The sequence below is a fragment of the Petromyzon marinus genome, unplaced genomic scaffold (assembly GCF_048934315.1).
Source record: "Petromyzon marinus isolate PM22_M1 ecotype Great Lakes invasive population unplaced genomic scaffold, UKy_Petmar_22M1.pri1.0 PM_Scaffold_19, whole genome shotgun sequence".
Lineage (NCBI taxonomy): Eukaryota > Metazoa > Chordata > Hyperoartia > Petromyzontiformes > Petromyzontidae > Petromyzon > Petromyzon marinus.
The window spans coordinates 811,076-838,168 of record NW_027423157.1 but is presented as its reverse complement, the minus strand read 5'-3'; the positions used below and the strand labels follow the sequence as shown (position 1 = coordinate 838,168).

Genomic DNA, 27,093 nt, shown 5'->3' with positions numbered 1-27,093 from the left:
GCTAGAGATGGTCCAACCACAGAGGCTGGGGCAGTGGCCTTTGTATTGTAAGATTAGCATGTCAATGGCTGTGGCAGTGGCCTTTGTATTGTGAGAGATTAGTCTATTCATGAGTATTAATGAGGGGGCCTGCTCGACGTGGAGTGACGTCACGTGCGGGACACAGACATTATTGGCTCATTATAGTAGTAAATTTGGCATTCAGTACAGCACATTTCCATTGTGATGTGTCTATTTTTGGTTGCGTGTATGTAAGCTCATTATTTAGGTCAAGCTTAAGTATTGAATATCACGCTTTTGGCTTTTGCTACACTTTCCAAAAATGTAACCACCTCGATATCCAAGGTACTCCTTATAAAGGCATCAGGGTCGGGATCAAACCCTCGGCCTCCTCCATACCAGGTGAGGTAGTTAACATCTCCTAGCCACCGAGCTGATTCAGTCTCTGTGGCAATGATTGTCCATGCTTTGCACAAGCAAATACTGTAGAAGCATAACTCGCTTTTTGTGTCTCCACATAAATCAGAATACGATGTTTAAATACATCAGCCTAATGGCTTTTCCCACCAACATTCCCCAGCAGCATTTGTTTTAAGCAATATAATTATACCGGCTCCCATTTGGGTATCATCAGTTAGGCTTGTTAAACTAATGGTGGTTGTTATTCAAAAAAGAGCCGGCCATTTGCGTCAGTGCCACAGTCCAAATTTACCAGACTTTAAATAATACTTTCCAATTATCCAATTGGTTAAAACCACAGAGCAGCATTGCCCTTAATGTGAAACCATGGCACACTCTACCCGTCTGTAAAACATATCACCTTCGTGAGAGCCTTGCATTGTAGGAATGGTGCAAATACATCTGGTAATGATTTCATCTAATTAGATCTGAGGAAGAGTTATTACTATAAATCTTGACTTAAAGCTTTCGTGACTGCAGGAATTCATATTATTTGGGTCTTTCGGTAAAGTCACGTAGATAGGTTCAAATTAATAAAAATAAAATAAACAAAAAAGCTCTGACGTTTTAATCACAACACAAGTGATCGTCATCAGGAAGAAGAAAGAGGGGGAAAGCTGCTGAGGCAGACTGTTTTAAAGGTTGAAAATGGGTGTAGCCCAAGGGTCATAAACGACGTGGCTAGTGATGTTAATGTGAGAAATTAGCACATTAATGTAAGATCGGAGACCGGCCTTCATGACGAGGGCGCGGAGGTGGTTAGGTTAATGTGAGAGATTGGCATGTTAATGTAAGATCGCAGAGCTGCCGCCACGTCTAGGTCAGCATGCGGAAGGGGCTATGTTGGTGTGAAATTTGTTTCACCTGTTAATGTAAGATCGGAGAGCCGAACCTACGGGGAAAATAAAAACTAACATCGGAAGGTGGCAGGATGAGAACAACACCAGTTATGACTTAAACTGGTTGATGACGTTCTTCCAACGATTGCTGAGTTTGTACCCATCGTCTCGGTCGAAAATGTGACTGTGTCTGTATATGTGGATGGCTTCATGAACGAATTTTTTTGATAGCCAGTGGGCTTACAAAGTACCTTCGTCTTAGAGAAATCAATTGGCGTGTGAGCCAACCGCATTAAAACAATGATCAGCCAAGGCTACCGTGTTGGTCCTACCGTGTTTCAAATCTTCCTTATGCTCATGAACACAGTCCGAGACATGTCGGTTAGTTTCCCCAATGTAACTACTGCCACAGACACGGCTTAGTTTGTAGACGCCAGGGTATTGTATATCAGGGACCCAGCGTATCCGCAGGTGGTGGATAGTGGAACGACCTTCTGTGAACTTTAGCTGCAAAATAAGCAGCGGCAACCCTGGCGGATAAGCAGTTGTGGACCAAGCAGTGACAGCACCACCAGGGTGTGGTTAGGACTGAAAATGCCAATGGTTTTCCTCTTGAAAAGCGACATATACCCTTTAACGATGCTTCCACATGGCGAGTATAGGCCGCCATTATAATAAGCATGTCTGCCACCAGCCATGGGTTAACAAGTCCTCAACAGCAGAGCAGGAGGAAGAAGATGTTAACATCTCAACAGCTGTGAAGGCGGACCAAGACTGCAGCAGAACGATATCTCCAATCGTACTGGTCTCCTTGCCTTTGGAGTCATGGTCCCATTCTCTCAAGAACTGTGTGGAAGCTACTGTACAACAGCTTTTTGGCGTCATCTGGTCCAACACCATGTGAGACTAGGCTCTAAGGAACGCTGTCTCGGGTGTGGACCAATCAATTTCAAGGACAGTGCATACATTATCAGAGTTATGCTTTTTGTTTGCATTCCGACCGCGGGTATTGTGGTCAATGCAAACATGACTCCTTGTAAAAAACAGGTGTCAGTTTTGTTGCCAGATAACAGGGTAAAAAAAACAATTATTAGCTTCTCCACAATAAAATAAATCATGCACAGGCGTGTTTCATTAAAGGAACAACATCTTCTGGCCCATTCAATACAGTGTTTTTGGTGACCAGCTAGTGACGACGGGAGCTTGATTGTGAAGTCTGGAAGCTTCTAGTGGCAGCTACAAGAAGGTCGTCTAACACTCAGCAGAAACAAGAGTGTGTTTCTGCAGCTGTACCTGCGACTAAGAAGTCCTTTCAAATGATCCACTCTGCTCACCCCACGTGGGGAAGGAGCTAGGAAAGTGGCCCTAAACATAGTCTGTCTCACTTCTTCCGGACTGGATAACCACGTTCAGAAGGATCCCCATTACTGTGGTGGAAACAAAACTAAAAGTCAGATAATTACCTTTGGGAACTGGAATGTCAGGACCCTTATGGACAAGACTAAAAGTGAACGCCCAGAATGCTGCACCTTAATCGTGGCCCGGAAACTCAGACGACACAACACTGACGTAGCTGCCCTCAATGATACTCGACGAGAAGAGAAGGGGCAGCTCAAGGAACAAGGAGCTGGCTGTACCCTCTTCTGGAAAGGCAGACAGGAAGAACAGCGGCGGCTGCACAGAGTTGGTTTCTCCATCAAGAATTTACTTGATGAGTGAGCGCCTCATGACTCTATGTCTGGTGGGGAGCCAATATTCTACTGTCATCAGCGTATATGCTCTGATTCTTCACTCCGATTATGAATGTTACGTCAACCTTGATCAGGTCCTTTCTACTGTTCCTGTGGGAGACAAACTTATTCTGCTCGGTGATATGCATGCCAGAGTTGGAAGAAACATAAACCTCTGTAATGGAACCATCGGGAAAGAAGGAGTGGGTAAAGCCAATTCCAACGGCATCCTTCCCTTGACTAAATGCACGGAAAATGGAGTCATCATCATCAACACCCTGTTATGCCAGAAAAAACAAATACAAAACATCATAGCATCATCCGTGATCTAAGCACCGCCACTTGATCGATTACGTCATTGTCCATGAACAGGATCCCAAAGATGTCTGCATCATCCAGGCTGTTCTAGTAGCTGCTGGTGGCTGGACTGATCATTGACTCATCTGCTCAACCATGCTCATAAAACTGGCTCGCAAGTGACGGCTTCATCAGAAGAGATGTCTACAGAAGATTAACATTGAAGCTTTATAGGACTCCATTAAGCAAGACCTCTTCCACCAATGCCTCAATGAAAAACTGTCAAACTTGATTAACCAAAAGTGGGAGAATGTAGTTCGTCAGAGAAAGTGCTTCAAGGATGTCCTCAAGTCCAACATGAAGAAGTGCTCCATCGACACTAACTCAAGGGAGTATCTTTCCCAGGATCACCTCAGATGGAGACAGTCTATTTCAAGAAGCCAAACATTTTAAAACTTAATAGCAGAAACAGAAAAAGTGGGAATGGCGGAAACAACAGCCTGCAGCCCGACTAATGCAGTTCCACCCACCACTATTTCTGGACACATGTGCCAGAATTGCGGCAGAATCTGTCGATCCCAGATTGGTCTCTTCAGCCATCTTTGGACCCACAGAAAATCCAAATTTTCTCTGGAAGGCAATCCTCGATTGCGAGGGAAAGCCTATGATGACACTTGGGTCCCTGGTTCCATTGAAAAGGACGCAGTTGGGTTCATAATTTCACTAACACCACACCGTTCCGGGCCCTATCCACTGCTATTTGTGACTCAGTCTATGGGCCTCTGAGTCTATGAGTTTGTATGTACAACGTTAGTTCATGGGCTTCTCTGGACAGGCAAGATATTGGTAATACGAAGCCGTAATTTTCACAGCCCCGATGTGTTTATGTAATTTTTGTTGTGACTGAAATGATGTACATTATATAAGCGATATAGTTTGAAGAGTTGCGATGATTAGAAGGCTCGTGTAGGGGCTAATGTTGATCAAACTGTCGAATGTTTCCCTGCACTCAAGTATACAAACGGGAGAATGTGGAGCGCCATCTGCAGTTGGAAATGATGCGTTGATAGCTCAAGGAGCTGGAGAAAGCCACGGCCACGGTCTCCACCAACACCACCACTGCCTCCAACGCCATCCTGGCAGCCACATGCAGTTCCGCCGCCACCACCAGGGATGCTGTTGGGAGATGCATCGACACCCCCACCCCGACTGCTTCTGGCATCTCCAACACCGCCACCACCGCCACGGCTGCTCCCGGGAGATCCAACGTTGTCATCCCAACCCAGCTCATGCTGGCAGATGCACCACTGCCTCCCCAGCTTTTGCTGGGAGATCCACCACCGCCTGTGCCAAAGCCACCAGGTTCGGCAAATTGCGTAAATTTATTCGAGAACTTCACTGGTCGGCTACTGCTGGAAGATCCACCGCCGCTACCCCTACATCTGCAGGCCGATCTACCGCCGCCACCCCAGCGTCTGCAGGCCAATCCACCACCACCCCAAGGTCTGCAGGCCAATCCACCACCACCCCAACGTCTGCAGGCCAATCCACCGCTGCCACCTGTGGGTCTGCAGGTTGATGCACCTTCACCACTCCTGGGACTTCATATTCAATACCCGTTGAGAAATACAACTGAGATTCTTGCATTACGTGTAGTCATTACACTTTCGGTGTTTTGCTTTCACTGGTGTTTGTCACGCCAAAACAAAGGTCAAATGTTGCTTTCGGGAGGTTATAGCTGGGAGGGAGAGGACAAGTGTGGCAGAAAAGAACCAGAGCTTTGTATGAAGTGATAGGCCATGTAACTTTTATACAGCACTAAGCAGCTGAAAAAAAGGATATGCCACTGAACTAATTCAGAGTAAGACCTCCGCTCTGAAATCGGAGCTGGTCATAAACAACTGCCCAGATATGGGAATACCTCCACTCTTTCCACAACTACCTATCATGCGGAGTTGAGGGGGTGGAGTCCTTGAAGACATACAAAATATCAAGGCAGGTACTGCTTTGATTTGTTTGGTAGGGCGAATGGTAAGGCCCTACCTCTTATTGGCACGATCCAGGTTCACCATCAGACTCTCCCACTCCTTGAAGTGAACAGCCATTACGAGATCATCACCAACATTATCAGCACACAGATCATCCGTTGTTCCCTCCTTCCAAATTAAGAAAAACCATGGGGCATGTTACACGTTAACATTATTGATACATTACGATTCGTAGATCAAAGTAGATTTTAATACAATCAGTCCTCGCTTAGAATGCTCCCGTAGAACACTGATTCGTTACAGTGATAGGTGTGGGGCCAAATGTTCTGGACTGACTTCTACCACCAAGCCAGCTTCACAACATCTGCGCCTTTCTCCGGTTTCCTCCTACGTGCCGAACCCTGATGCTTGAAATTGTCCAAACATCTTAATGCAGCACGGAGCTAGTAATGAGTCTCGAGACTCAATGTGGCTCTCCTGGGTACATACAGGATATTTCTAGATTTGATTATATTTATTCATATGATTCAGCCTAGCAGCTGCACTGCGATGTGCCAGCCTTGCCACTGTGTCATGGTGGTAGTGGTGGTAAAACCGATTCGGAATAATATGTTCAGTGCGCGTTGTGATTTTTTCTTTTAAAAGTGTTAATCAAACGAGTTGCAGTGACGTCATGGTCGAGTAAGCAGCAATGACCGCTCCAACCCCTACATTAGAACATTACCTTTTTCGACCCAACATAACCACTCGCTTTCCTGTTTGATAGTTTTCTTATTTTTCTACCTGGCCTCAGGCACTTTATAGGGGGCCTTGGAAAGCTGTTTTTTTTTTACTTTGGAGCTTCCTAGGGCGATCCACAGCCTCCTTAGGTGTAGGGTCCTCAGTAAGCAACTCGAGCCTGACCTCATGGCTAGGCCAAGGGGACCTTCTGCCTGTATCTTTGTGCTCCATGGAAGACAGATCCCCTGGGAAAAAAGCCATACCCCGTTCAAGTTGACACCAGAGATCCCGGTGGGAGTAACGAGAGCTCTTACAAGCCCTTTTGTAAAAAAAACAAAGAGAATACTGCCCTTCTTCGGGTCCTCAACGAGATGTCGAGTAAGGTTTGCAGGAGGGTGAAGATTCAGGAGGCAGCCACATATGACCCTTCAGACTATGCTAGACGAGCAGAGCGGTGCAATGAAGACCTACGAAGCCAGGCTGCTGGAACCTGAGGAGGCTTACATCAGACTGGACTCTAAGGGACGGGAGTGCCAAGTAAACCATACGGCCTCCCGGAGGGGGTCGAGGGCAACGCTCCTCAAGATGCTCTATCCTACATTCGGCTACATCTGCTCGAAGCTCCGGCATTCCTCTCTACAACTGGGCCATCACCACCTACACTAGTCGGCGCTGCGCTGTGACCACGGCGTGCCTCCACGCGTGCCTGTCGACGGTCGTCCTCAAGACTGCCCGCATCGAACGCGAGCTCATCTCATTCGTATGGCAATGCTTGCTTCCCGCAGAGCAGACTCTTGTCCACAACCTCTCTCGCATAGATGTAGCGTAATAAATGCACATCCTATACCGTCGGTATACTTACCTGCAGTTGCGGGCACAAGCCCATAGGGGGTGCCACCCTGAGCTGGGGAAGGACAGAGAGAGCCAGGCCCCAGGTGAGGGGTTGGGGGGTTCTTCCAGAGCCCCCTGGAAGGTTCTAGAGAGGGGGCGGCACCGGGGGCGGAGAGCCCCCGAGAGGTGTATTAAAGGGGCACCTCTGGGACAGCTCGGGGCAGTGCTCCGAAGACGAAGAACAGAAGACCATCCTAGCTAGGACCCTGGGACCCGACATCCTTATAAGGGTCGGGGCCGAGCGCGGACCAGTGGTCAGGACCCGCACCTTGGCTGGGTCGGGTCAGAGTAGCCTCCCTAGCTAGGACCCTGGGACCTCGAGCCCAACGTCCTTGTAAGGGCCGCGCCGAGCTCGGACCAGTGGTCAGGACCCGTACCTTGGCTGGGTCGGGTCAGTTAGCCTCCCCTAGGGCACAGATAGCCAGAGGGCTGAGAGCCAGGTTTGATCAGTGCGAGGGCACGCTAGCCCGGAGGCTGTACCTCCCTAGATAGTGGGAGTTAAGGGGAGTTCTGTTCATAGTTACAAATAAACCGTGTTGCCTCTAAAGACGTCTCCAGTCTCCGTGGAACCCACTACATGTGTATTTTTATATTTTTACCACTGTGATATACACGTTGCCTGCGTGCGGCGACGCTGGATGCTTTTCCCTCTTCCTTTTCCTCATCCCTTCACCACAGAATGAACACGGTAACGCGGTCATGCACCTCGGGGGGGGGGGGGGGGGGTCAGGGGTCAGACATTTGTGACGATGTGTGACGTGGGGGAGGGGGGGGGGTTTGAGAAATGTGACGTCACATCAAAATGCACAACTTTAAGTATAGAATTGTTATAACACTAATTGTTATAACACTCCTACATCAGTGCAGCGCCACGCACTACAATGGCAATAGTTGAAGCATGTTTTATTTTCAAAATGGAAATATGGTTTTGGGAGGGGGGCAGAGCTTTGTGACGCCATATTTGAGGGGGGGGGGGGTCTGACTTTTTGTGACGCCGAGTGACGAGGTCAAAAATTGCGTGACGTCATTTATGGACGGCCCCTCAAGTGAATGGCAAAATTGGTTTCGATTTACGTTGTTTCACTTACTGTCGTGTTTTTCAATGTACTAAATCGAGAACTTCAGTGCTTGGGGGATTTTGGAGCTGGCTCACCGCCTGGGCTGCTGCTGCCTTCCCACTCGGCTGTGGTTGCTCGAACCTCCGAGTCGTTCATAGCTCGTGGCTTCTAATATCGGAAGGAAGCGGTGATCGTCTTTGTTCGATGGCCAAGAGCTGCTGCTGCGAGGATGACCGGAGTTTGCGTGATGACCGTTTATGCTCCTGGACACGAGATCAGCAAGGTGTGATGTTTCATTTGTGGGAGTTGCACCGCCTGTACGCGATCAACCGTCGACGCGCCCACCCGGGCCCCACGTTTGCCGTGAGGCACCATGAGGGCCTCCCCGACGGCCAGGGCCTCCGCACGGTCGGAGTGGGCAGAGGCCGGCGTTCGACTGGTGGTTTGAAAAGAACACGGACAACATTTCGAGCTCACGCTTTTGCTTTGGCAACAATTTTCGTTAATTGGGCTCCGAGCGGCTCAACAAGCCTGGAAGCCGGCGCATTTAATCACCTCCGAGATCGAAATGTGGCAAATCGCATGCTAATCAGGAGCAAGTTGGCCCAGGGATTGTGAATCAAATTTGCATGTGAAACGGCGGTGCAGGACTCGATTCGAAGGTGAGTGAATACTGCGCGGTGGTGCATTGCAAGTGGACATTATTATCATCCAACAGTGACCAGCATGGTGAAGTATGGTCAAACTAAAGCTGGCATCCAACATCACGTGGCGAGATGTTCATCCAGCAGTGGAAAACGTAACTTAAAGTAACCAAAATAACAAGATGCATGGAAAATAAATCGGTTTAATTTTGTATATAAACGCGTATAACTCATGTGTACATGCTTGTAAATATACGATTCAGCTAAAAAATGTTAAACACATTTACACAAAGTCGCAAAGATATCAACTCGCTTAAATCTTTACCAGTACTCCAGGAGCTCAGAATTATTGCCCAAGTACTGTATATACGTGAGCAAAGTTATGACCATTTACGAAACAATTTGAAAACGTGTCAATATTTTGTCAGAAATTATCTTTGCACGTCTAAAGGACAAGAGAAGCTGTAACGAAATGCGCATTTGTAAACGATTAAACCTTAAAATTTTCTGACACCGACATTTTTTCCAAAAAACATTCCTTGTGTGATTGCACAGAGTCCGATGAGGGGTGGGGCAGCTGTGTAAAAAAACCTGAGGTGAAATTCTCCGTTAAACCGACGATTTAAACAGCAACAGCTCGGGGAATTTTATACTATGTTCTATGCAGCTGACCGCTGCCCCTTCATACAGTAAATGGCATCCTCACAAGAATAAGTAACCTAACATCCCTTGCAGGGAATCCTCTCGCGATAAAAAATCTTCAATTTGCCATCCATCACGAGACCCCTGCGGGTATCACCGTGCACAATCATACTTCGAAGCTCTTGCTCGGATTCCCCAGAGCTTTGCCCTCCGAGTGGCCACCCTAATGGCCCACTCCGACAGGCCAAACCTGGCACAATTGTAGGTTTTCAACTATAATACACATTTTATGGGTTAGATCGTTTAAATATATAAATGTGTTGTTAAACCCACCACCACCCGACAGCCAATTAGTAAGGTTTGTCACGTAAACAGAACATGTTAATTCGTTACTAGTACAGTCCACCAGTGTGTTGGAGAGCAAAGCCACACCATTTACAATCTAAGTACAACATTTCGCCAGCACTAACTAGCTTCATCAGGCGACAGCCATCACTTGTGAGCACTTCTTTCGCGAATTGGGAGGGGAATCAATGAATGCATTGACTATGGGTATCCATTGCCGATTGGGTTATTTATATGTTAATCAACACACATTATGCATGCGCATTAAGGGACGAGGATTCTCCACGAATCTGGCTGTCGCCTGATGAAGCTGGTTGTAAATACTGGTGAAACATTGTACTCAGATTGTAAATGTTGTGGCTTTGCTCTCCAAGACACCGGTGTGATGTTACTAGTACCGAATTGGCACGTTCTGTTAATGTGACAAACCTTTCGAATTGGCTGTGTCGGGTGGTGGCGGGTTTACCGACACATTTAAATATTTATTACGCGATCTAACCCAAAAAACCCGTGTTATGGATATTGGTCGCGAAAGCCTACGTGTTAAACTGGTTTTCAACTGTTAGATCAGTGGTAGCCGATATGTGAATCGCGATCCATGGGTGGATGATCGCAAAAGATTTTGATTGTGGATCTCGGGACAAATAGGAATAAACACCTCTAATATAAAGCATTTCTTGTTATAGCAGATGGCAAAACAAAATCCCCGACTAAGAATTAATGGATTAATAATATATATTTTAAACCAATAGATTGCACTAGCACTTGGCATGTCTACAGTGTTCTATTAGTCGGTTAAATCCATCCGGGTAACTGCTGGTCATATATTGCTGGTAGATCACGGAACATGTTGAGATATACCAGAATGGATCACAGTGCTTTGTGGGTTGGACGCTGCTGCGTTAGTCAATAAACACCACCGATTCAGTAACCAATATTTTTGTGAAATCACCTTCATCACAAGGGGGTCAGTGTCTTGGCTGGCAAAGAAGTTGGGCATAAGATATCCTAAACCTTTGATTTAAAGCTTTCGTGACTGCAGTAATTCATATTCTTAGTTCTTTCGGTAAAGTCACGTTGAAGGGAAACAATAAAATAATAATAAAATATATATTTTATTATGTTATTGTTTCCCTTCAACGTAATAATAATAATAAAATATATATTATTTATTGTTTCACTTCAACGCGACTTTACCGAAAGAGCTAAGAATATATCCTAAACCTTTCATACATCTTGATGCGTATACACCTTAATTGGCTGATTGTACTGGTTGGCAAGGTAAAAATTCTAAATAAAAAAAAATTGCGCTACCGTTTGAACCGCTGCGACAGGAGAACAAAGAACCGGTGACCTCTGGATTGCAAGTTCAGAGTGCAAACCGTCTGTTACTTCAGGGTAGCAATTCTCATAACCGCCACTGCTTTTTTCAATTGTTCACCTCTGCTTGCGAGCACAATGTACACTTAATTAACTCTGCAGATGTAAAACCCAGAGTGTGTGCCCACTCATGCACCTGCTCCGACATCTTGTTGACACCGCATCCACGATACACTAGTGCTGTCTGGGTTTCTTAGGCCGGGGAGAAGGCGAGCCCCATGGGGTAGACTCCGCAGGGTTGTAGCCTGGAATCTGTGACAGCGGACACACAAATGGCACAAACGTACAACGAAGATAGTCACCCAAATAAGCCTTTAACAGACTGTGCTGCTGTTAGACGGCATGGCCCACGAGGGGGTAAGTGGCCAACACCTCTCCCCAGTGCTGATGTTTACACACTGCACCAGGTACTCATTTAAGAAAGAGTTGACCTTGGGTAGGCAAAACAGCAGTTCAGATAATCCTCACTGGTGTTGGCGGTGAGTGGGACTTGGGTTGCCGGGTTCATAGCGCAGCGTGCTAACCACTACACCAATGCTCTCACACACACACATGCGGGTATTTCCAACACAAGTAATACGTTATTATTACACTTATTAACACTGAAAAACTTAACAACTCCACACAGTAACACTCTAGTTGGGAATCAAACCCAGTTTTCTTGCTGCAAGACGCAAGGGTTTACCAATGTGCCACCCTGCCGCCCATGGCGATACGTAAACTACCTTAATACCAGTTTCAACGCATGCTTATTTTTAGATATGGGAGGAAACCAGAGAACCCGGAGGAAACCCATGCAGAACAGACTCATGGAGTTTTGTTAAGAAATCTGATATCTACCAAGGCTCCCACACCCTGACTTAGCTTGGTATCTTGAGAACTCGCATTCATCAACAACAGCCCCAAACGATCATTTAAATAGGTCACGTTTCAGATAATGGCCCTTCTTGTGCAATGAACTAGGGCCATAATAAAAATCTATTTTATACAGCACCTTGCATATCGAAACATCTCAAAAAAGTACTGGACATTAAAAAACTACTCAAGTATAGATACAAGCCAATACAAATAAAGTAAAAGCCGATAATAACAATGATAGTGATACTGACACTTTACACAGCATGCAAAATGCAATAAAAGCTAATTATAATGATTCCCCTCACAGTAATAACCAATCAGAATCCAGGAAAAGCCAATTAATAACGACGTTTTCAAGCTGGATTTAAACACACGGACAGTCACAACTGATATAGGTAGGGATAGTATCCCATAGTCTTTGGATATACAGTCTGTTCTATAATACGGTAGTTGTGTACCTCAAGAACACCACGTTTTGGAAAAATCGTGTTATAATAAATAATATATATTATATGGGGTAAAGCGCAGTCCGCAATAACGCGTGAGATGCGTAACACAGGCTGAACAAAGACTAAGGAACGTGGGTAGCATCTAGAAGCATCCAGCAGCATCCCGCCTTGTGTGATGCTACGCCGAGGCAGCCGTTACGACCGCTTATTCCTACTCGCGCGACGTAGTTCCAACGGAGCAGATCAAGCCAGAACCAAGCCATGTTGAAGTCAGTCCTGAGCCGAGCAGAGACCAAGAATACGGGCACTAAGGCAACAATGTTTGGAAACTTAATAACAGGAATATTGTCCACCCCTTTGTCAATCCACTGCAGGATGAGGGCTTCTCCATGCCGTAATGGGTTGCGATTGTCATTTGACCTTGCTTTGTTACGATGGTCAATGCAGGTGGTGAAGGGGAGAACTTGGGCAGTTTTTTTTAGATATCACTCTGTACCGGTGTTAGCCATGACTGGAACTAAACCAGCTTGACAGGATGAATGTGCAGTGCACTTATCATTGTGCCACTTAAACTCCCCTTGTAACCTCCGCTAGCATTGACAAAACCATGAAAGGAATAGGCACGAATTACCGCGACCGTGACCACGATTACCACCACCAAATGAATACCTCGGTGTTCCCATTGTCGAGCGGTTTGCAGTGTAGGGCATCGTCGATGTCTGTGCAGCCTGGAGGATCCACACTGCAGATGGACAACGCACGAAGGTCCTCCCTGCCAGCCTGGTCCTTGTACGGGACACACACAGCACCAGGTTCAACAAAACGCTGCCTTACAACAAACAAAACACAGGGTGAGCCATACATGGGTAAACCAACTTCATTCTAATGGCGTTCTATCTTCTCAATAGGCGACTGAATATTCTGAAAGTACAGTCCGTTCTCCTATAACTCTGCGTGTTTTCATATCGTGAATTAGATATAATGCGATGAATGCATTAGGGAACACATTTTTTCATAACATGGATGCGAATTGGATAAAAGGCGATCGAGTGAACAGAACTGCGTTGTGCGAGGCAGAATAAGCGGTTGTACGGTTGCCTCGGTGTAGCATCACACAAGGCGGGATGTTTCTGGATGCTTCTAGATGCTACTCACGTACCCGAAGTCTTTGTTAAGCCTGCGTACGCATATCACGTGTTATCGCGGACTGTGCTTTACCCTATATTATTTATTATGCGATTTTTCCACAATTCGGTGTTCTTCAGGAACGCAAGTACAGCGTTATAGGAAAAAAGTCTGTAGTCCCCTTGCTCCATTCATTTATGTACTGGACCATCTCCACGGCTACTGCAAAGTCCTCCATATCCTGGCTCACCACTTTGATCCGCATCTCTCGAGGCCTGCCTCTCGGGTCTCCGCCCTGGTGCTTCCATAAGTCCATCGCCTTCATTCCTCCGATGTGAATTTCCTCTCTTCTTACGATGATGTGTCCGAGCCATCGACTTTCTTTCAGGTCGACGGCTTTTCTATATACGGTCTGCGGTAAAGGCGTAGAGCCCCGTGGCTTCTCGTTCATGACAGTGCAACGGAAGGACCTCGACTGGAGGGAGAGCTCCAGAGAGGTCCTCTAGAAGGTATTCTACGCAGGCCAAACATATTGAAACTATTGCGGTTTGACAGCACGATGATGATGATGGGGGGTGTTTTCGCATTTGTCTATTGTCGGGGGCCTATACGTCGGGGGCCACACGTCATGGGCCACACCAAAGGCCACCCAGGGGCCACCAGTGGCCCGTGGGCCTTGTAATAAAGAACATTGAATAAAGGATTCTCACATGCACGACCGAACACACCAACACACCGCAGGCGTAAGAATTGAACTCAATCGATGAATTGACATATCGTCACACGTCTCATGCGTACCTCTGCTGTGATGCTGAACGTGGGAGGGGGCAGGCATGCAAGTACGGCCTGGCTGAAGGGCTGGTGTGGCACGTCGTGCTCCAGCAGCAGCACCTCCGTCTCCGTCTCCTTATCCCCACATTCGCCCAGAGAGCGCACAAAATGGCCCTGCACAAGCACACCGACGATTAGCACGGTTGTCTACGTATGGTACGGAAGAAGTTCAACATGCATATGCACATACGTGGCCAATCGTCACCGGTATCCCTTTTCCACTGGTACATTGGAACCCAGACAGTGCAGATCTCTCGAAGTGTCTGTGGTCACCCACTGGCTTTTTGCCGTGTCGAACCAGAACCAAACCGTAGTATGCTGGCCCCACAAGGCATCCAAATATATCCGGGGGCCGAGCAGGGCCAGGGGCGGGGCTAGCGACACGTTAATTGTGTGACGGCAGTCAGTACACCGCGGGGACGTGGCACCACAGCGTCATCTGCACGTGCCTAGACTTGTTCAAAGCATTGACCGTCCATGGCATGGATCCGCTTTTGCAGTGGATAAACAACCTGCAGCCTACTAAACCGTGCCAGCCATGGTGTCGCTCGGTTGTGCAGTGGCAAATAGGTATGAAAAGCACAACCACAATGCCAACCTTGTACCTAACGTACATTATGTAGAATATTAACCGACATCTGTTTAAACAAAGATACAACCCAAAGAATACATCTTAACAATATATTTAACTTTTCACCAATTTTGTTTCTCATTGTGTTAATGGTATCGCACAAGACAAGCAATCTATACAAACCCTTCATGGTCAAGGACGACCCACAGGAGCAGACATAACAGAGCTACTTCTAAGATCCATTGAAGTGAAATGCAGTCCAAATTGTAGGGGGGCAGTGCTTTTCCAACCACTCTGCCAATCAAAGTAATGTTCATCACATGGCAGTCAAACGCAGTAGTTTTCTCAGAGATGGAAATCAAACAATCGAAGTGCACGACCAAATTTAATATCGTTTTTGGTGCAGTTATTGGTGACTGGGCTGAGACTATCAACTTACAACACCTTAATAACCTAGGTTGAATCACAGGTGAGTTTGCCATGCTTTCAAACAAAAAAATATCACAGTGGTGCCACTTCATCCACCCTGACTTCCAATTCACCGTGTCACCGTTCGTGTTTTGGGTTCGACGGCTGTATTGCATACAGAGCCGCGTGGCCACGCGTCAAGTGACAGAAGGATGAGCCCGACGATGCCGACCACGGGACAGACGGGTGAGGTGTCACGGCGTCCGGGGCGTCACGGTGCAGTCGTACGTTCGGGTAGCGGGAGTGTCGCAGCCAGCCACCGATGGCCACCACGATGCGGTGGGCCTGCAGGGACGCTGCTTGTCTTGTCTCCACCCGCACTCGTGGCATGCGGCGGTCCGCGGGCGTGAACAGGTGGCGGGTGGCCTGCAACACGCCCAAAGAGCCCCCAGTAAGGCATTCAACAAACTGTTTGGGCAAGTGCCGTCAGCACACACCTATTCAAGCTGGTACGGCAAACGACGGGGTGGGTACGGCCAGCACCATGCCCGACCGCCTTTGTCTCCACAGCGCTGATGTTTACATGCCACATCAGAGACTCATTTATGGCCGAGTCGACCTAGGGAAGGGCCCAAGACAGGTTCAGACATTTGGCGCTGTTTATTGGTTATGAGCGATAAATATAATCCAACTCGGGTCCCAGGATTCGTAGCGCAGCGCGCTAACCGCTACATTACCGCTCCCCACACGTACACACACACATGCAGATCAGCCCACCTCCTTGATTGGGCTGGGCATGAGCATGCCGCACAGCGGCCTCGAGTTCCGCTTGATGATGCCGACCACTTTGCCAGTGGGCCGACGCATCTTCCCACTTTCGGCTTTCAGCTGGAAACCAAAACAAAGGACAAACATCGTGTTGCGTAATCTAAGCAAGAGCGACGACAGCAGCAGCAGCTGGGATAGCACCGGGAGATGACAACACAAACTCAAATGAGCACTCACCACAGTAGCGTCTCTCTCACACACTGAAATAATGAATTAACTATTTTTTTAACCAACTCACTGCATAACACAATACAATTTGGCTTGAAGGGGAAGGAGCAATCCAAAACAATAGCGCTTAACCTGCGGATGTGGTTTCATGCTGTGTCTCATCAATGTCAATAATGAGATTGACGCTTTGTTAAAATGACAAAAGATCACAGTGAGGAGTCCTCCGTAAATATTTATAAGTTAAAACAGTTCTGGCGATTGATAGAATCAACCGGAACACGCCCATCAGATACCACACGTTTAAAAAAAAACGCGTAAGCTTTTGCGACCAATATTATCTACAACAAAGGTTACCCTCCCATCTAATTCACAATTTGATGCTTAATCTCTCGATTCTTTATGATTTCACTGATTGACATTTTCTCTTACCTGCTTAGCACATCAGTCACCCTATATGTGTTTAATGTTTACGTAACGTTTTAATAAGTATAACTGTGCAATGATCAGCCTGTAAATAATCTGCCCAAGCCAACTTGCACTACATGCGATTTAATATCTAACACTTGTTTATGTTTGTGCAATATTGTCGACTTTTCATAAACCACAGTTGTTTTCGTGCCAATTTCAATTAACTTCATTGCTGTACTTTATTATGTTTTGCATTTTGTCACTGTGGTATGTATGCATGTAGAACTTATTTCGCACCGTACACAGCCAACCATGCTAATCGGAGGTGCGCGGAAAGGACAACAATCTAAATACAAAAAGCAGTTCTAAAGAAATTAGTTTTCAATATAGAGGCCACCCTGTGACCCAGGTCACTCTCGCAAATGATACGTGTCCTGATCTCTTGAGTTCTAATTAAGTTAATTAAAATAAACATTAAAAAGGAGCTCAGACCGTGGAAGCGCCACCGTGTTGAGCCTGGATATGCATAACAGGTGGTATAGGCTCTGCGCCAAAATGGCAGGCAGCAGAGCGCAGTACAGCAAAATGAACTGTTGTCCTGTCCTTCTATGCTCCTGATCTATGCCCCCCCCCGTTCACCAACCCGCATCGAAGTATGGTCAAATAACCCCTACGTACATACAAAAATAGTATGAAATGATTAGCACTCCTGACTTGATTTTGAAGTAATGTAATGTAAAGTCATTTAATAAACGCAAAATCAAGCTAACAGCATCTCTAATGTGGATTGTTGTCTGGTCACACGGTGTTCATTATGTTTAAGGTCTCTCTTGAAGTGGTTGAGTTTTTGTTGTTATTCTTTGTTTAAACTATATTAAAACTATAATCTTAGTTTTTTTTTTCGGTAAAGTCACGTTGAAGGGAAACAACAAAATAATAAAATATATATAAAACAATAAAAAATTCTCACGACGTTTCGAACATAACTCAAACGGTCGTCTTCAGGTGTGTTGGTTTGCATAAATTTATTTTTAAACGGTGCATTTATAGTTAGACGTTAACAAAGTCGTAATTAATCGCAGTAACAGTTCTATTTCCGATAGTCTGAAATCCGTTTTAGCTAAAGGTCTAAACTTTGCAGTCACACCTAAACACATACCAGTTAATGATATAATTGCCCAAGTAGACGTTGCTCTCAGGGGCCTGGGTCACATCGCTGCAGACGTAGCAAGATCTGAAATCGCTGCAACCCTCAAAAACGCTAAGATGCCAGCTAGCAACCTCAGCAAAGATGAGCGTTTTGAATTATATAAATTAAAAAAGAGGAATGATATTGTAGTCCTCTCAGCTGACAAAGGCAATGCTACTGTCATCATGGATAAAATAGAATACAACAACAAAATTAAAGAATTACTCGACGATGGTAGTTATACAAAAATAAAAAGAGATCCCACCAACAGCCTCGTCACACAAACCAACAAAATAATTTCTGATTCAACCGCATTCATTGATCAATCTAAACAGTTTTCGTTGAAACCTTCTGCTGCCAGGCCACCAAGATTATACGGCTTACCAAAAATACATAATGTAGATACACTCCTTCGTCCCATAGTCTCTACTATCGGCTCCCCCACCTACAAACTAGCTCGTTTTTTGTCTGAAATCCTGCGTCCTTTCACTGGAAAGACCACCTCTGTGGTACAAAATTCGACTCACCTGGCATCGACAATCAAGGGTATTTCCCTGTCCCCAGACGACCTGCTTATCAATTTTGATGTAGTTTCCTTATTCACCAAGGTTCCTGTACCTGACACCATTGCAATCATTGAAGACTTGGTTCATCAAGGACTAAACACTGAGGTACCCCCCCTGGTGAGACACTGTTTAACCAATACATACTTCACTTGGAATGGAACTTTCTACAAACAAACTGAGGGCACCCCAATGGGCTCCCCCCTTTCTCCAGTTATAGCTAACATTTTCATGGAGAAATTTGAGACTGACGCCATCCAGACTGCCACTCTGCGCCCAACCTTATGGAAGAGGTACGTGGATGACACTTTTGTCATCTGGCCACATGGCCGGCTTGCTCTAGACCAATTCTTCGACCACATCAATTCCATACACCCAGCCATCAGATTTACCATGGAAGTCGAAATAGATGGCAAGATACCTTTTTTGGATGTCCTAATTAAAAAGAGACCTGATGGTTCAATGAGCCACTCTGTCTACAGGAAAGCTACCCATACGGATGCTTATCTGAAACCGGATTCCCACCACCATCCATCACAGAAGAATTCTCTCATCAAGACTCTGTATCATAGAGCCCAATGCATATCCGACCAGGAACACATAAGCAGTGAACTCAAGCACGTACACCAAGCTCTTAGGGCTAATGGTTACTCCGACTATACAATCCGCAAAGCTATCACTCAAACCATGAAGAAGAACCCTCTTGAGGAGCCTTTCAAAACCATCACTTTACCCTACATTGCGGGGGTCACAAAAAAGATCTCCAAAATCCTGAATAAACACAAGATCCAGGTCCGTTTCAACACATTACATAAAATCCGTGATCTGGTTCCGTCTGTAAAAGATGTGATTCCGGACATACAATACCCTGGTGTCTACAAACTAAGTTGCCTCTGTGGTAGTAGTTACATTGGAGAAACCAAACGCCATGTCTCGGACCGCATTCGTGAACACAAAGCAGACCTTAAACACGGTAGGACCAACACCTCGGCCGTGGCAGATCATTGTTCTAATTCAGTAGGCTCACATGCCATTGACTTTTCCAAGACAGAGGTTCTTTGTAAGCCATCTGGCTTCCATGAGAGATTCGTTCATGAGGCTATCCACATATACAAGCACAGAGACAATTTCAACCGAGAAGATGGATTCTATCTTAGCAATCATTGGAAAGATTTGATAAACCATTTCAGGTCTTAATTGATTGTTCATGCTTACAGTGGCTTTCAGACAGCATACATTATAAAAAATTTCGTCTCCCCCCTCCTCTTTTCAGAATATAGATGGGCTAGTCCTAAATAAACTGCCAAATCGTTGCGCGTGGCGCTAACGTTTTTATAAATAAATAAATGCGCCGTTTAAAAATAAATTTATGCAAACCAACACACCTGAAGACGACCGTTTGAGTTATGGTCGAAACGTCGTGAGAATTTTTTTTATTGTTTTATATATTTTATTATTTTGTTGTTTCCCTTCAACGTGACTTTACCGAAAAAAACTAAGAATATGAATTACTGCAGTCACGAAAGCTTTAAATCAAAATTTATATTAAAACTATTTAAAAACTATAAACTAAATAACTTTACCAGGTAAGGACCCTGAGAGCTCTATAGCTCTTTTTAAGTGACCTGGCCACAAATGATCGTTCAATGAAGTATCTTATCACATTTGAAATTGATAGCAGCCACATACTCTAAGTGCATGTCAGATTGTAACTGTGGAGGGAAAAGCCGGAGGACCTGGAGAAAAATCCATGCGACCACGGGGAGACACGCACACTGCAGGTGTCTGGGTTTGATTTTGGTTCGGCAGTGTTGACGCTCCACTCACCACATCCTCTTCATTCTCTTCTACAACGTCCCCTGCGACGCCCTCATCGTGCAGGACCAGCGAGGAGGGGGCAACCCAGCGCTCCTCGGGGAACATCTCCACGCACACGATGTCGTCGTGCATCGCGCGGTTTAAATGCTGCAGCCCCTGGATCAACACCTGCACGCAGACAAAAAAGATCCCCCGTATAGTCTTAACAGACCGCTGGGCCAAGTGCTGTTAGAGAGCAGCATATACAGTAAAACCTTGGATTGCGAGTAACTTGGTCTGCGAGTGTTTTACAAGACAAGCAAAATTTTTTATAAATATTAATTTGATAAACGAGCGAGGGTCTTGCAATACGAGCAGCTTTGTACTGCCGAGCGTCACGTGATCACAACTGATATACGAGTGCTTTGATATACGAGTGCTTTGGATTACAAACACGTTTCCGGAACGAATTATGCTCGCAATCCAAGGTTTTACTGTACAAGAGTTTTAATACCACGAATAAACAATTTAAAATGTAGGACTATGAGCCCATGAATCTTCTGAAACCAATGTTTTTCAGTAACATATGTTCAAGTAGGGCAATTTCTAGACTGGGTTTTTTTTTTCCAACAAAGGGCCAATGTACCTAATTGTTATTTAACGTTACATTTTGGAGGTGGAAATAGACCATTCATTTTGTTAACAAAGTAGTCACAACCATCATTAGACCTCCTTTGCCAGTACCAAAATATAATAGGGTTTTTCCCCTTTTTTCTGGCAACAAAACTGAAACCTCTTACAAGGAATCAGGTGTGCATTAACCACAATACTTGTGGTCAAAATGCAAACAAAAACACACTGATAATATTTGCAATATATGCGTACGCCTTTTGGCGTCCTCTGGTCTCGCACCAATTGGGTCGAGGCTCAAAAGAAAGCCGTCCCTGGTGTGAACCAATCAGTCTCAAGGACAATGCATATATTATCATAGTGTGTTTTTTGTTTGCATTTTGACCACAAGTATTGTGGTTAATGCACACATGATTCCTTGTAAAAGGTTTCAGTTTTGTTGCCAGAAAAAAAAGGGAAAAACCCTATTATTAAAGTAGTCACAATTAACGTATCTACTGTGGTTGTGGTGGCGTAGCTATCGAGTGTGCAGGCAGTGCAACTGCACCAGGACCCACAGGCCGGGGGGGTAGGAGCCAGGCTACGACACCTACGTAGGGTGCAAAAGACGTTCAAAATACAAATATTTTAGCCCAGTAGCTCTTAACCTTTACTGCAGCCTTGCAGTAAAGGTTAAGAGCTACTGCTCATGCCAAGAACGCTATGCCACTGCTTCATTATAAATTTGTTTTTAAAACTCACACAGATACGATCGAACAGCATTGTTCCTTCCAGACGCAGGCTTGTGAAACGTGTACCTCTTTATCACTGTCACCGTCCGCTCGCACCCTCAGAGTCCCCTCCAGGTAATTCTCACGACTCGCAAGGAAGGTTCCCTGGACAAACCGGCCGGAACGCACACCTTGCTGCAGCTGGGACAGCGGGAGATGTTCGGGGAAGATTACCCGGGACTCCACCACATCCTGCACACGTACACAGCACACGCACGGCACATGCACGCGTCAACAACAATTTTTTAACCGCCATCACGTAACGAGACGAAGGATCCAGTCTGATTTATCTCAGAGCAGTACGGCCATCCGTGTTAGAGAACGTTCCACAAAAGCGAATATCATAGAGCTACCTCTAGAGTTTCACCCTTCCGTCTCTGCTTTTTGCTAAATATGCCACGTTATAAATCTAGGATTTATTTGATTGATTGACCATTGCTGGTGAGGATGAGACGTTCTAAAATGGAGCTGTTTAACACGTATTATTTTGCGACCAATATTATCCATAATAAAGGTTTTTTGGGTAAGAGCGCGTAAATGTGTGTAGTTAACCCGGTACAGCCAATTAGTAAGGTTTGTTACGTAAAACAAAACGTGTCAATTAGTTACTACTGCAGCACGCCAGTGTATTGGAGAGTAAACCCACAACACTTACAAATCGAGTATATCGTTTCCCTGGCGATTACAACCAGCGAAACGTCGTACTCAGCGCAAGGCAAGTGTCCCTTTCTTCAGTGAGGCAGCTGGATGCAACGCGGAAGTGAGGGGTCGGACAAGGGTACAGGCCCGCACCATAAATATGAGGGGGAGGGCAGAGCTGATGCACGCATACGGAGTCTCACCTGCTCCGAGGCCAGTGCCAGACGGTCAATCAACTCAGGGTTGTCCAGCAAGCTGCGCACGTATTCCTCCACTGGGGGTACACAGACACGCGCAGATAAACGCAGAAATTATAATTGGCGACACGATTTACCGGACGATTTAGAGTGCTACCCAAAATGTAAATGTGTTACTTTTCAAGTCATGCCTGCTGGATTTATTAATATTCCTGTTTAACTGAAGCACTGTTTAACAAGAGGCACTACAGACTTGATTCAAAGCTTTCGTGACTGCAGGAATTACTCTTTGTTTTTTTTTCGGTAAAGTCACGTATAAATAAGAAATAATGAAATAACATAATAGCGTACGACGTTTCGGTTGCAACACAAGCAGCCATCATCAGGTACAGAAGAGCTAAATTTACGAGAGATAAGAAACATAACCCCAGATGTATATACAGACACTCAAGTAGGGGGGAACTAACACAGATACAACATGGGCCACAGAGAGAGAAGCATACCAAACAAACAGGGTTTAGCAAAATCGCTGCTTGTAATCGCCAAGGAAACGATATACAGTCCTAGAATGAAGGACTGTGCATTTGATAAGGCCACGTGAAGGTGTTGTGATCCCCGCTCTCTATTAGGGTGAGGGCTATCTCTTTGCAAACACCCATGACCTCACGACCACAACGAAGAGCATGTAAGAGATTTGTGGCTGGCCAGATGGTGTCGTACACACGTGTCATTTGGCATTGTGGTGAAACAAATTCAGCTCCATTATAATGTGACTGGACATGCTCGGGAACAATGCCCCATATAAACGTGGATGTCCAGCCAGATGAGCTGGCACGCAGCTGTAGGCTGACCCCATAGCCAGGTGATATCACACTCCTCCATAATCTTGTTGATGTGCTCAGTTGAGGTGATGCCTACCTGTAGTTCTACTGATCGGAGGCTGACACTCATTGATCATTTGAAGACGAGAACAATTCACTTTAATGGCCAACATCAAGTGCACAAATCCTCATATGCTGTTATCTAAATTTTGTATCGCCTCGGTGATTTAGTTAAATTGCAATGAAGAGAACTGGTGTATAAATCAGCCAAACGTGTGCTCAACGAGTGTACGGTTGGCAGATAAAAATAGATCTTATTGTTTTCTGCTCTACTGACAAACCATGACTTTATTTACCAATATATATTTTTGATAGCACAGTACACTGTTTTACATGTTTATTTTAAAATGTGTTGTGTTTATATAGTATCTCTATCAATATGCTAAGTATGACACTCCATTAATTAAATCTCAAGTGAGAGATATGGTGAGTGAAAAATATAAGGGAGCGAGATGACGCTCCGCGCACAAAGATCCTGCTGGAACAAAGACCGAGGAAGAGGAAGGTACGCTGGGTATCACAGCATACATCAGTACTACAGCTTCTAGCATCATCCAACAACACTGCTAACACCGACGCCGCTCAGAAAAGTAGTCCGTGACCACGCGCTATACTTGCAATGTAGCGAGCGCGATTGAGCGTTAAAATCGAAACACTTTCCATAAAAAGGTAAAACCGTGTTAAAGCCAAAACGCGTAGTGTGAACGCGCATTCAACGGGGATCTACCGTACGGTCAAACAACCTTGCACAACCTCGCACAGAACGAGGCCCACACCCAGCAGTGGATTGAAAAAGAGGGCTGTTACATGTGAAAAGCAGTGTGACAAGATTTGAAGCTTTCGTGACTGCAAGGATTCATACTCTTTGGTTTAATTCTGTAAAGTCACGTAGATAAAATAAAACAAAATAAAAGAAAACAATTGAATCACGACATTTCGGAGGCAACACAAGCTTCCGTCTTCAGGTGGAATAGTCAACACAGAATATCGGATGGCTCGGTCGTTACAGTCATTGGAAGGCTCTCCCTTCTCCTGCTCCACGTACGTGTCTCTGAGACACACGACAATCAAGTTACGGCGCTGTTAGACAATCACACTAGGCGTTGCTGTGTAATCACTTCCACGCGAGTCACAGTAACAAAGTTGTGGAGTTGAAATGGTGCTTAAGAGGTCGACTAGGAAATGTGTACCTCTTCTGGGGCAGTAAAATGAGCACAGCTCTGCGAGAAGTGTAAATCATGTAGTTCCGTGAGTTGTTAGGCATGTCAGAGGTTTCCCTCCGAGTGCTGGAAACGCCTTCAGGAATCCAGTTTTAATGACAAGAAATGTATTTAATAATCATGAATTACATTTATAAAACGCCTTTCTGCTCGGTAACTCAAGCCACGGGGGCGTTCAGTCCCACGAGCCGAATCAGATGCACAGTTTATTATCGCAACTGTACGTAGCACAGTTGGCTAAGTACTGTGTGAAGGAAGTTCAACATACATACAATTCAAACCCCACCCCACGGAGTGCCGAAATTCAATAAAAGGAGTGCAATTAATTTCAGCCCTGGCGAAAAAATCAGCTACCAATCCTTGGCCATCTGGACAGGGGCAGCCTTATGCACAACGCCACTACGCCACCAACTCTGCTGGCCCACATGGCACTGGGAAACAGTCCCAACGAGACTTTGCGCCACCAACCGCCGCCGTGTGCCACAGTTCAGAAGTAAAGAGGCGTCAATTCGTGTGCCGTGCACACTGGATTGGCGAGATGGCTAGGACCGGTTGGAGAGCTGCGCCTACCAATGGTGCTCATTGGTGAAGGTGTAGAAGTGTTTCTGCGGAGTGGAGATGATGTCGCAAAGTCTCTTGTAGACGGGAGCGGAGCGATGGCGGATCTCCTGCAACACCATCTGCAGAATCACCACGTTAAGCAGGCACGGGTCCTCCAGCAGGTCAATCTGAGAAGCAAGCACACACGCAAACGTACACACGAGGGGAGCATTCATTAGCCGGGTGGCGGTGGTGCACGCCTGTAATCCAGCACCGTTGAGGCGAGGATTCATGGATCATGCAAATGTTGCGAAACTTATTTCCCGTGAGCATGCAGGAAGTGCCATACCCTGGATATGCCAAAAGGCAGCAGAGCAAAATGTGGACTAATATTATCTGTCCCTTCTGTATGGGATAAAGTGTTGCCCCCCCACATGAATAAACACGCATAAATTGGCTGGAATATATTGGTATATAGAGCTTGGGCAATGGGTGGTGCTGGCTCACCGCTTGGCTGCAGTGACATTGTTCATGCAATTTGCATGAACGGCGCTCCACCTAAACCTAAACATTATTATATCATATGATCGTAATGTGGGTGTGTGTCTCAAGAGGTCTGAGCGCTGAGCTGGTACAGCTTTGCCTGTCAGTCAACACAACTCCCCACATTCGGCTTGCAGCTGAAGAAAACACTCAGCACTGCCATCCCCTGGTCACCTGACAGTTACACGTCTGTAGCTCAGGGCAAGCCCAGGCTTAACTCTGCTTAGCATTGGAGATCAGATGAGAACTAAGGTGATAAAGTTGTAGCAGGGGTATAACGCATTGTGGTGGGTCCACACACTAATCATAATAATAGGTAACAGTAGAAATGAGAAACACTGGTCAGGTATAGTGGCTGCTGTTATAGATGTGACCTTGGTAAATAAATAAAAAAATAATTTTGATTTAAAGCTTTCGTGACTGCAGGGATTCATATTCTTGGTTCTTTCGTTAAAGTCACATAGAAGCGATGATGATTGCTTGTGTTGCAGTCGAAACGTCACGAGAATTGTATTGTTTGATATTTTTATTATTTCCCTTCTACGAGACTTTACCGAAAGAACCAAGAAAATAAAAAATAGTTTAGTATTTTTTTTTATCATTGGTGTGGTCCCCTTATGCACCACAGGTCACACCTGATTGGGCTCTCACCTAGTTCAGGAGCAATGATTTTCCTACCTTACCAGTTGAGGTGAGGAAGATGAAGTGAGAAGTAAAATTGACCGACCTCACCTGGTAGAGGAGGACAAATCTGTCTCTCACCTGATTCAGGAACCCCTCATCCAAATGATGAAGTGGTGCTGGACACCTGTGAAAAAGAGCTTTATAGCTCATCGGATTGATCCAGGAAAAATATTCAGATTATGATGCTGCCATAATATGACGGTTATCATACTTGGCTTGGCAACCCAAATGCCGCCGGTTCGTCCTCCAAGCGTGGCAGGTGATTGAACCGTTTCTTAAATCCTCCCTCACTGGCCCTGCCATTGTCCACTCAGCACTGTCAATGGGTAGTCCATCGGCAGTTCGTGTGTGGTGGGGTAAAATGTGGGTTACTCCCACCTCTTCCAAACGTCTGGCTCAACAACATATCCTCCAGAAGGGAGCTTGCAGTGGCGCGAGCCAATATATTTTCAGGGCTGCCTGCACCTTAACCTTCAACCTTTTAGAGTGAGATGGTGGTTTGAGTGAGATGGTAGTTTGAGTGAGATGGTGGTTTGAGTGAGTTTGGTGATTTGAGTGAGTTGGTGGTTTGAGTGAGTTTGGTGGTTTGAGTGAGTTTGGTGGTTTGAGTGAGTTGGTGGTTTGAGTGAGATGGTGGTTTGAGTGAGATGGTGGTTTGAGTGAGATGGTGGTTTGAGTGAGATGGTGGTGGTTTGAGTGAGTTGGTGGTTTGAGTGAGTTGGTGGTTTGAGTGAGTTGGTGGTTTGAGTGAGATGGTGGTGGTTTGAGTGAGTTGGTGGTTTGAGTGAGTTGGTGGTTTGA

The 27,093-nt window shown here is 45.7% G+C and overlaps 1 protein-coding gene across 1 annotated transcript; it reads right to left on the bottom strand.

Moving 5' to 3' along the window:
- Positions 1–2,137: 2,137 nt before the first annotated feature.
- Positions 2,138–25,502, bottom strand: LOC142922861 (exosome complex exonuclease RRP44-like). Its single transcript, XM_076063803.1, has 7 exons — positions 25,096–25,502; positions 22,431–22,501; positions 21,616–21,780; positions 20,219–20,377; positions 16,013–16,123; positions 15,468–15,661; positions 2,138–2,144 (listed from the first exon to the last, which is right to left on the bottom strand). Exons 1-7 carry the CDS (start codon positions 25,106–25,108, stop codon positions 2,138–2,140), a joined length of 720 nt encoding a protein of 239 aa, XP_075919918.1. The 5' UTR covers positions 25,109–25,502.
- Between the last annotated feature and the right edge of the window lie 1,591 nt (positions 25,503–27,093).